This window comes from Dipteris shenzhenensis, chromosome 7 (genome assembly GCF_047967505.1).
Source record: "Dipteris shenzhenensis isolate YYH24624 ecotype China chromosome 7, Dip_SZ_1.0, whole genome shotgun sequence".
NCBI lineage: Eukaryota > Viridiplantae > Streptophyta > Polypodiopsida > Gleicheniales > Dipteridaceae > Dipteris > Dipteris shenzhenensis.
This window is the reverse complement of record NC_141602.1, coordinates 49,586,650-49,598,314: the sequence shown is the minus strand read 5'-3', so window position 1 is coordinate 49,598,314 and position 11,665 is coordinate 49,586,650. Positions and strand designations below refer to the sequence as shown.

At 41.9% G+C, this 11,665-nt stretch overlaps 1 protein-coding gene across 1 annotated transcript; it reads right to left on the bottom strand.

Moving 5' to 3' along the window:
• Positions 1-8,376: 8,376 nt before the first annotated feature.
• LOC147900450 (uncharacterized) lies at positions 8,377-11,456 on the bottom strand. The gene is made up of 4 exons (XM_087376539.1): positions 11,392-11,456; positions 8,943-9,183; positions 8,753-8,817; positions 8,377-8,675 (listed from the first exon to the last, which is right to left on the bottom strand). Exons 2-4 carry the CDS (start codon positions 9,181-9,183, stop codon positions 8,610-8,612), a joined length of 372 nt encoding a protein of 123 aa, XP_087232665.1. The 5' UTR covers positions 11,392-11,456; the 3' UTR covers positions 8,377-8,609.
• Positions 11,457-11,665: the final 209 nt, after the last annotated feature.

Here is an 11,665-nt window from a genome sequence, read left to right as displayed (position 1 = left end):
CGCTTGCCTAGGAAAACATCGTCCATTGCGTTTAGAGTTAGTTGATCGAATAAAGGGTTTGCTTTGTGAAGTTGACGCCTCATATGTTACTTCTCTCCTTCTAGGATTGACTTTCCTTTCTGCTGCCTCGGCCAATCTAATGGCATCCTTTAATTTAGTCGGACTTAGGAGTTCCAATTCATGTCAGATGTTGGGTCTAAGACCCGAGAGATACTTATATAATTTATCCTCTTCCGTCTTCGTTGTGAACTCTAGAGATAAACACCAAAATTTTGTAGTGTATTCGCTCACTGTCTCCCTATCAAATTGTGGTAGTTTCTTCCATTTGAACATTTGGTCCTCCTTATACTTAAGCGGGAGAAACGTCGTCTTTAATTCTTTCAAGAATTTAGACCACTCCTTGATTGGATTACTTTCCAATTGGCATACAAACCACCAAAGTAATGCATCCTTCTCCAAATGTAGAGTAGCTAGTGCTAACTTCTCATCTTCTGTACGATCAAATTGTACAAAGTACAATTGGGAATGTCTAATCCAATCGAGGAGTTTCTCCGGATTCCTAGCCCCATCATACTTTGGAAACTCAAGCCGCTCCTTAGGATCAAACCTTCTTTTCTTAGTCTTTTCTAAAGGATATACTTGATCCTCAAATAATTTCCTTTTTAAGGGCATTTCCCTTTGAATTGTTTCACTTATGACTGCCGACAATCCTTGAAGAAATTCTTGGATTGCGTTGTCCGACGGTATCCTTGGTGGAGGTTCGGTAGGTGGCTGAGGGTTATCTTATGATGGATAAAATAAATTTTGGTAGATAGGGGTGTAAGGTGTTGTCCCTATGAGGTTTAATGTGAGTTCAAGAATGTTGCCAAGTGTGAAATCTTGATTATCTTCCATGTTTAGAAATATAAAGTGGAACTAATCAAGTTTTCAACTAAGCTTCATGATGAGCTAAGAGTGTGTGAAATGAATTTAAGTGTGATAGAAAGAGGAAGTTCAAGATTAGAGCTACTTCCCCTCACCCGTTCGATGACGCGCCCACTCTACAATTTTGCCATGACTCTTCGGTGCTTACATGACCCTCGAAATGTACAAGGGCCCCTTCTCCTTCTCTTTCTCTTTTTTTTTTTTCTGATTTTCTTTTTTGAAAATAACAATATAAGGGGGGGGGGGGGGGGGAAGGGACAAGGGAAGATGACAGGTAATATGATTAGGCAATTTCCTAGAAGAGGAAGGGGGAAAATTTTTGAATACACATGGAGGGGAAAGTTTTTTTGAATTCGAAAAAGGGGGGGGCAAGTAATGATGAACGGGAGATTATTTTGTTTTTTTCGAAAAGCAAAGGGGGGGGAAGGTAAGTAATGATAAAGGGGGGGGTTAATTAAGTAATGATGAAGGGGGGGAGTTTAATGCGGACTGCGGCAAGGGGGGGCAGAGGCGGCTGGCAGGTTGCAGATGGCGGTTGGCGATGGCGGCACGTGGCGGGCTGCAGATGGTGGGACAACTTGCAAGGGTAGCGAGGCAACACGTGGCAGCAGCTACTGGCAGGGCAGAAGGGCTGCAAGGGCAGCGGTTAGATGCTGACGGGGATGGTTGCAGAGCTGGCAGTCCGCAGGGCGGCTAGGAGAGGTGGCAGCTGCACGCGACTCCCAAGCATGGGCCGCGGTGGAGATTGCAGTGCCGCTCGCCACACGCCACGCAGACGTGGAAGCCCAAGGCCTACACAAGGCCTTAGCCCTTTTATTAGGCTCCCCGCATTGAGGACTACGTCCAACGGGGTAGTTAATGTGGCCGCGGACTGCATAGGGACCTCAAGGCCCACGATTGGCAGTGCGGGGCCACAAATGATTTTTTTTTGGCCTATCAACAGGAAAAAAAAAAGAAAGCGACTTTGAGAGAGGGAAAGGAAGCCCCTTGGTGATTTCTTGATGGGAGGATCTTGATTCTCTTCGATGACTTCACGCTGATGTCAGCGACTGTTGCAACTTCCACATGGCAAGCTCTCACAGTCAGAGAATCTTGGCTCTGATACCACTTGTCACGTTCTTCAATGCAAAAATGCACATGTGTGTAGATGATGCATAAATTGAGAAGAATTGGCCCTCCAAATGGGGTGGAAGGAGTGCCCATGTGAGTGTATTTTTGCTAGACTCTTCTCTACATGCTCCACACAAGCCACAAACCATATGCATGCAAATGCCTATGCTCATGAATGACACGAGAGGGTGCAACCCTCATGCCTCTTGGAATCACATCCCTTTGGCATATCCCATTATTCTTCCCTTAGCCTATGACTCTTTATGCTACCATTGATTAATGCAATACCCATGCACAATGCTAGCCTTTCCTAACCATCCTAAGACCTAATGCATACATGCTTATTTTATTATATTCAATTGGCCAATTTACAATGTTACAACCATAGGGTAATCGCCAGATTCTCTAGAATGATCCACTAGGACCTAATACAAATAATCATGTTGTGATAACTCATCTAGGTAAATAGCCACAAATATGGTCAAATACTCCTTGAATGTTTCCACCATGAACCATTTCAAAGTTTGTTGCATGTTCTTTAGTCCAAAGGGCATGAATTTGCATGTGTGTGTGCTCAACTCTACCCATTTTAGCATCCATCACTGATGCTTTCACATTTGACACAGAGCATACCTTAGACATTGTTTCCACAAGTACTTCAAATTAGCAGAACAGTCTTCAGGAAATTCCAACATTGACTCAGTCATGCTGCATTGCAACACCCTTGGATCTATTGATCACAATCTCTTTCCATCAACGGATTATTCCTATGCATCTTCGTGGTCCTACCCTAGTGCAATAGACATCATGTAGTTCATAGCTCAACCCGAGGAACCTCATTGTTTCATCCTGCACTTATGGTTGTAGTATACAGTCCTTACTTGATGCAGATTAGTGGCTGGATCTAGGATTATTGATAAATCCCGACATCAACAATCGGCACCTCCTATGCCCTCGGGATATCTTATGCCTTCTCAGTTGTATTTCAAGGTTCTAGGCCTTTTCACTATCATCTCCTTCTTAATGAGCCTTTGACAAATGCTAAATCCCATTCAGACGGATGTTTAGCCATGCACAAATCATACGGCCTTCATCTCATGATAGTTGAGCATATAGGTTTGATAGGTTGCTATACCTTGTTAGTTTTATGGCCCTCTTCATCAGTAGAGCAGCGTATCATACCTGCACCTTCAGCCCCAAATCATATGCAACCCCTTGATCACTCTGTCCACACCGATTATGCGGTCTTCTTTGACCCCGCATCATTTGACAGAGGTTATAGTTCTACTGTGGCATACCTCTTCTATTGTTGTTAGTTCTTTTGGATTGGTGACACCCTTGTATGTCACAACCTACTAGATCAAGTCTTGATAGCTTCATCGACTAGCTTCACATCAGGATGCCTCTTTTATAGAGTAGTTGTACAGTCCACGGTGACACATGAGATGCTCAACCTTGACATGTTCAACATGCGGCAGTCATCTTTCGATCTACCAATCTCTTTGATCTAGGTGGACTTTATGTTCTGCACATTTCCATTCTCTTCCCTTCAGCCTATCTTTAGGACATTATTCCCAAAGTCAAAGGATGACCCACAACTTAAGAGGGAAAAATGTGCATTTATGTACAGGATCTAGTAAGTTCTACTCATTTTACATGCTTCGCTACATAGTCACTGCGCTCATAGCTCATACATGCACATACTACTCTGATTCTTTTCAAGTTTCTTTTTAGTTTTGGATGCTAGCATATGAACTAAATGAAATCCACAAAAAGATCTTGTACATGCATCCTCTACTTACCCAGTGCAATTTAAGAGGGGGTGTTAAGGATAGTGTAAATTAAACTATTATCTAGATAGGGCATTAGGGGCAAACCCTAACCCTAACCCTAAGGGGCTCACATGTATTCATGTTTAAGTTCAATACAATATAGTGTGTAGGTAGCTATATCGTGTGCACTCCTCTCTCTCTCCCTCTCTCACTTCCGCTATCAATCTTTTCTTCTGTGTCAAAGAATGTTGCTCGGCAAAGTCACGGTACAAAAGGGAGTGGTCCAAGCACTATGTGAAGTTTCTAGTTGAGCTATTTCAAGTGGTATTTTTGGTCCAAATGTGGGCCACAGTTGACCCATGGATTTTTGTTGGTATGTCTATGACTTGCTTCATATTGTGCATTTTTGTGGGCTAGTGGAGTTGTGTTGCACTTGTGCTAGTATTGTTGATGTTAATATTAAAGTCTCCCAAGATGTATATTGGATTTATTAGGATTATTGTCGATTTGCTAACAAAGGACTATTGCTGCTAAAATGCTTCTACTAGAGAGTATGTCTAGCTCATGTTCGCAAAATGGTACTATATTGAGGGATTGAACGATTGGTATATTGTTTTCCCAATTGAGAAGCCAATATTTTACAATGTCCAAGCACATTGTGACTAATCACTCTATCTCTTGGAGCACTTCTGGGTCCACCTTAATGTGCGTGTTTCTAGTTTGTGTAGGAGGAACAGGTTTGATGGGCCACAAACTTGAGATAGAGCGATGTACACAAGGCCATGCGATTTAATATTTGATGGGTGAAAGGCTTTTGAATTCATTGAAAGGCCTAGCACATAGTCAATGGCCTTGGCTATAGCTGGTTGGATGGGGAATTGAGTGTGGCATATAGTATTAAGGTGGTTTTTTCCAATTTGGAACTCATGATTTATCTATCAAAGTGGAGTCCATGTAGTGGGAGTGTTTCTTGTGTACAAGAATTTGTTGTTGTAACATTCTTTGTTTCCATATCGTGCATCATGGAATTTGATCCAAACAATTGGTGGATGTGTGCTGGTTTGTGAGTGCCTAAAAATATCTCTTGCCATTGACAATATCATCGCTGATGTCAAGATTACATGAGCAAATTTCCAGGAGCATGCTAGGTTCAAATCTGATTTGAGGTTGGAGGCCACCAACGGCTTTTGGATCCTTAGTGGTTTTGGCTGTTTCGCTACAAGTTCTTAGTTTCTTGAAGGATGTGGGTAGGAGTGTCAAGAATGTTGAAAACATCGTTGTTATGGTTGTCCTTTGCAATGTTTGTGTAGAAAAGGTGTGCCACATTTTGCTTTTGTGAGGGCACACAAACATATAGCTCATTCAAGTAAGTGAGGTTGGTGCGTGTGTGCTCATTAATATGTATCCTATTCAAGACATACAAGAAGAACATGTTTTCTTGATTCCTTGGTTGTTTCAGTGCATAGTAGCATGCGTGGTTTCTCCATAAAGAAGGTGGCATTGCTAATAATGTCAGTTTGTCCAAGAAGATCCAAGAGCCTTGGTAGGGCTTGATTGACATAAGTCACGACAAAGAAGATGTCCACACCTCTGAAGGGTTGTTGGTGGTTGTGTTTGATCTCATGCAATCACATGTCTACAGTGAATGTGTTTTGACCTACTAATGAGACTTCATCGAACACAGCTACCAGTAAGTTCTTGTACATGTGGACAATGTTTCTAAATTTTTAGCTAAAAGGCTTGTGGAGTTAGTTGTCATGAGGGGAAAATACAAGGTCGAATTTATGGGTGTGCCACCTACCTTGTACTCTCTCTCTTTGAGAACACCCTTCAAGAATAGGTTCGAACATCTCATAAGGAGTTGGCCACAAGATCAGACCTTGTCCATGGCTACAAGGTGAAAGTTTTTTCACATTTTGTTAGCATCAAAAGATTTGGCCACAATATTTCTACAAAATTTTGATCTTATCATCAAATATTTATGGAGAAGGTTTGAGCTTGTGGCCAAATCTTTATAAGAGTATTCCCCTCAAAACTTTTGGCCACAAGTCCAAAGATTTTCTGCATCCTATTCATGAGGTCATCATCAAGAACAAATTTGGATACCCCTCAAAAAGTCTTAAAATTGTGGCCAAATCTTGATGAGAGTGTTTCCCTCAAAAGATTTGGCCAAAAGGTAAAAAACTATCCACATCCTATTAATGAGGAAAAGATTTGACCATGTGGCCAAACCTTTTGAGACCAAAAGATTTGGCCTTGTAGCCAAACATTTATGGAGAAGGTTTGGTGGTCTTGTGGCATACTCTTAATTGAGAGTGTTCCCCTCAAAAGATTTGGACACAAGATCAAAACTTTTGCACATCATGTTCATGAAGTCATTCCTCAAGGACAAGTTTGCACACCCCTATGGGAGATTCCATCATGGGATAAGATGAGGAAAAGATTTGACTTGTGGTTGAATCTTTATGAGGAAGGTTTGGTCTTGTGGCCTACTCTATCTGATGATGTTTTCCTCAAGAGATTTGGACACAAGGTCAAAAAATTTGCACATCGAGGTCATCCCTAAAAGATAGGTTTGACCACCCCCATGATGGATTCCATCTTGAGACACTACGAGGAAAAGATTTGACCTTGTGGTCAAATCTTTTGAGACCACAAGGTCAAATTTTTTGCACATCCTATTCATGAGGTCATACACAAATGATAGTTTTAGACACCCCCATGAGGGATTTCATCATGGGACAAGTTGATGGAAAGATTTGACATTGCAAACAAATCTTTTGTGGCAAAATAATATTTAGCCTTGTGGTCAATCTTTATGGAGAAGGTTTGGTATTGTGGCATACTCTTTATGAGACAGTTTCTGCCAAGAGATTTGGCTACAAGATAAAAAATTCTACACATTGTATTCATGAGGCTATCCTTGAAAGACAAGTTTGGACACCAGTCATTCCATTATGGGATATGATGAGGAAAAATACTAGACCTTGTGGCCAAATCTTTATGAAGAAGGTTTGGTATTTTGAACTACTCTTCTTGAAAGTGTTCTCCCTAAGAGATTTGGCCACAAGGTTAAAACTTTTGCACATCACGAGGTCCTTCCTAAAGGACATGTTTGGACACCCCCATGAGGGATTCCATCATGAAACAAGATGAGGAATAGATCAAACCTTGTGGCCAGATATTTATGGAGAAAGTTTAGTCTTGTGAACTACTCTTCTTGACAATGTTAACTCTAAGAGTTTTGTACACAAGGTAAAAAATTTTGCACATTATGTTCATGAGGTCCTTCCTAAAAGACAAGTTTGGACACCCATATGAGGGATTCCATCATGGGACAAGATAAGGAAAATATTATATCTTCTGAACAAATTTTTTGGGATGCGAAGATTTAGACTTGTGGCCAAATATTTATGGACAAGGTTTAGTCTTGTGAACTACTCTGCTTGACAGTGTTGTCTCTAAGAGATTTGGTGACAATATCAAATTTTTTGCATAGCTCATCCTGAAAGAATATGTTTAGACACCCCCATGAGGGAGGGATTTCATCATTGGACAAGTTGAGGAAAATATTTGACCTTGTGGCCAAAAGATTTGGCCTTATGGTCAACTCTTCATAAAGAAGCTTTGGTCTTGTGCCCTACTCTTTATGAGAGTGTTTCTCCCAAGAGATTTGGCCACAAGGTCAACACTTCTACACATCATGCTCACGAGGCCATCCCCAAAGACAAGTTTGGACACCACCATGAGGGATTCCATCATGGGACAAAAGGAAAAAAATATTAGACCTTATGGACAAAACTTTTAAGGCCAAAATATTTGGCCTTGTAAACTACTAGTCTTGATAGTGTTTTTGTCAAGAGGTTTGGTCACAAGATCCAAATTTTTGCACATCCTATTCATGAGGTCATCCCTAAAGGATAGGTTTAGACACCCCCATGATGGAGTTGAGGAAAAGATTTGAATTTGTGGCTGAATATTTTGCAACCAAAAGATTTGTCTTTATGGCCAAAAGATTTGGCCTTGTGGTCAAATCTTCATGGAGAAGACTTTTCCTTTTGGCCTACTCTTTATGAGAGTGTTTCTCCCAAGACATTTGGCCACAAGGTCAAAGATTTTGCACATCTTGTTCATGAGGCGATCACTAAAGGACAAGTTTGGACACCCCCATGAGGGATTCCATCATTGAGGAAAAGACTAGACCTTGTCGACCATGGTCAAATCTCTATGGAGAACGTTTGGTCTTGTGAACTACTATTATTGATAGTGTTTCTCCCAAGAGATTTGGACACAAGGTCAAAACTTTTGCATATCCTTTTCATGAGACCATCCCTGAAGGATAGGTTTGGATGCCATGAGGGGTTCCATCATGGGATGAGTTGAGGAAAAGATTGGACCTTGTGGCCAAATCTTTTGAGGGCAAAAGATTTAGCCTTGTGGTCAAATATTTATGGAGAAGGTTTGTTCTTGTGAACTAATCTTATTGAGAGTGTTTCCCTTAAAAGATTTGGCCATAAGGCCAAAACTTCTTCACCTCATGTTCATGAAGTGATATGTGAAGGATTAGTTTAGAGTTTGAACCATGCCTTGAGTCGATGGTTTCCATCCCAAACCAGAAATTTCTTTCCCTTTAGGTTGACCCAATCTGGTCTCGTATCCAATTCATTTTCAAATTCATGGTTTACCAATTCCCATGTAGGGTTTGCTTGCTGTCGATTCTCATATGTCCAAGTGAGCCCCGGCTCACCTGGACGCCCGAGTGACACCAAGAAGTCACCCCTACTATCAATGTACCCCTGCTGGTCAAATATCTCTACCAAGACACCTACGTTGTCTCCCACCACCCTGATGGCCTTGTTTATGATGAGCCTACACAAGGGTATCAGAGGCACCTCCATATCTTTCTTGACAACAAGTGTGTCTATGACCTCCTGTAACAAGTGCACCTTAATGCGCTTTCCATATCGGTTACTTAGCTCTCTAGGAAGATGGATATCTCCTGCCTCTTTACCTTCAAGCAAATGTCAAATTTTAGAAAATCATTCAATTATCAACCTCAATAACCAATAGCATCACATGATCAATATGATATAATAAATAAGATTTTACCATTTTGAACAATTTCATAACCTTTACCTTGAAGCTCATGTGTTGCACCGCTACTCTCTACTAGTCCCTTCAATTTTTCAGATGCCTTACTTATTTTTGATGCAGGAGGATTAGGCACATCTTCCTCACTGATCCTCTCTAAGGAAGATATCTGAGATGCAGGCACTGCTCCAGAGGTGATCTCTGGACCTTCTGACATTGTAGTCTCTAGAAATCTCCGCTGAGATCGCAAGGAATAGTGGGATCCAAGTCCACTGCTAGACTCCATCTGCAACAAATTAATCAGGAGTTCTTATACAATTAGGCAAAACAATATGATCTGCTGGTTCACATGGCATCAATCTTGGGATCAAAATAATGATTATCCTCTCTAAAAATCCTCATACTCAAAGATGTGGCCTTTGTTGAAAACTTAGATTAGAAAAATACCTTTGCTACTATATTGTCGCTGCATCCTTGCTACTACATGTGTTATTGTATTTACTTTATGTAATTGCTATTTCTAAAGATAAACTGGAAAGTGCCACCAAGATACATTATTACTTATCCATGGCACTTTTTTAATGCAGGGACAAATCTGTTCTACATTTGTTGGTAGACAAGAAAGAACAAACCAGATAAGATAGAACAATGTATTCAACAAAACCCAAACCTCTGTGGTATGTTAAGGGGTTACGGAACTGGTACTGAGATCTATCAAGGCCAGATTAAGTTTACTGACTCCATACTTCACTCCTTTAATAGTGGTGAGATTAAGTAGGAAGAAGAACTTGATAAACAGCTTCAAGCAATAAACCCATACAATCAAAGATTAGGGAAAAAATGAGTGTGGTGGCTGCATCCCAATATGGAATTTTGAAAATCTGCGAGTGACAGCTTTCCCTGTCCTCTCTTTAATTCCACAGTGAACGCCTCCTGCTTGTCCTGGATTCAATCTGCCATTTTTCCAAGAAAGGACTTTAACAAAAAATGAGGAAAAATCACCAGCGTCGAGCCAGCGTCCTAAACTTTTCTGCCTTGGTCAATTGAGAAAATGCAAATTTCCCATGGGCATTTGGATATGGCAAAAATTGTGATCCACGAGTGGCTTATGACTTCATGAAGCCTTGAAAAAATGTCATTTCATGCGTGAATCCACAATGCTCCAAATGCCACCAGCAGTGAAGGCTATGGCCAAGACCATGACACCAATAGCAGTACATCAAGGCACTACTATTCCAAAGAGTGAAACAATCAACCTCGACTGCTACCTCTAGGCTCAATATTAGTCATAGAAATCTAGCAATTTTCTCCCCTACACTGACATTCTATGTGAACAGTTAAAGCATTGCTTTAGAGCGAGTAACTAACGAGTGCACTCGACTCTTATTGAACATCACTATGTTCCAAACTTCATGTAATAGCTTGTAGTTGCATAGGGAGATAGCGCTCCACCAGACACTCGAGGTGCATACAACATGAGCAAGGATGGCAATGCAGGGTCAGGGAGTCGTGACATCGAAATAATATCAAGTGGAACAGAGATGTGCTCGAAGCTATGCTAGATCACGGCTTCTCGGAGGTAAGGGACGTGTAGTACTCCTTTATGAATGATGCACTGAATCTTGATAGCGGCTAAGAAAAAGCAAAGTAGTGGAAGGAAATGATGAAGGAGAGGGATCCACAATAGATGAAGATTATGCTTGCCTCGATTTCGCATAGGGATTGGTAGACCAGGGATGTCCTAATAGCTCGTAGTGCACTACTCCCTTGTTTTCGACTCCAAAACTCAACTAGTAATTTGAAGCTAGCACTAGCTGTGCTTTGTTAGCAACGCCATACAATCCTGCCAAAACAAAGATGGCACACTCGTGAGGCCTCCTAGCAACCCGGCCAAGCTCCGTTTGGCCCCTTACTATGTGGTTTGCGTCTAGCGCAAACCTGTCATCCTCAAGCCGCATGGCCATCTTTTGCCATTTGGCTGTGGCAGAAGTGGTTTGCGCCCAGCGCAAATGCAGAGTGGACCACCTTCAAGCCATATACGGCCATTTGGCTGAGGCAGCATGGATTCGCAAATGGCTTGTTGAGCCACCAAAAGGCCTTTTTGGGCCATTTGGCTCTGCCAAGTGCAACTTTCGCCCAGCGCAAACGCTGAAGCAGGAGAAAACAGTTCGGGATGAAGGAGGAACCAAGCAGAGAGTCGAGTCGAGTCGAGTTGTTGGAGCAGAGAGTCGAGTCGACTTGTTGGAGTAGTTGTTGGCTTAAAAAGATAGAAGGCCCAGAGGTATAGCACTTTACCTTTTCAGCCATTAAAGCGATGATGGACTACTTCCAGAACAATGTCACAAGCCATTGATCTTGCCTTGATACAGAAACTACTCACTCCGCATCAGCCCACACAAAGCTTTTCAATTGTAAACTAAAAAAGTGCAAATGCAAACTGCACCCCTCAGTACAATGACTCTCAGTGAGTGAAGGCGGAACGTTCACGACGAACCTGATCGGAAAAGCCTTGCGGTTTTAGCCAGTCGTGAACTCTTGCAAGTCAGCTTCTTCTGCAGCGTCCGGGGTCCAGTTAGCGAACGCGATGGTGGAGAGGCGTCTCCGACATAGTGGGCAACCCAATGATAATACAGAGGCAGTGCACGAGGAGTGTGGAATCCATTATTGTGAAGTGGGTGGAGTACCGACAAATGCTAAGGTGGAGTGAGACGATTGCTATCTTAGGCATATGTATGCAGACCCACCGCTGCAGGCGTATGTATCCCAAT

Excerpts from the sequence above, each read along its gene's own strand:
- LOC147900450 (XM_087376539.1), bottom strand. The coding sequence starts at position 9,183 with ATGGAGTCTAGCAGTGGACTTGGATCCCACTATTCCTTGCGATCTCAG. Across the intron at positions 8,818-8,942 it reads TGCAACACATGAGCTTCAAG|GTAAAGAGGCAGGAGATATC; the intron begins GTAAAGGTTATG and ends ATTTGCTTGAAG. Across the intron at positions 8,676-8,752 it reads GATATGGAAAGCGCATTAAG|GCTCATCATAAACAAGGCCA; the intron begins GTGCACTTGTTA and ends ACCCTTGTGTAG.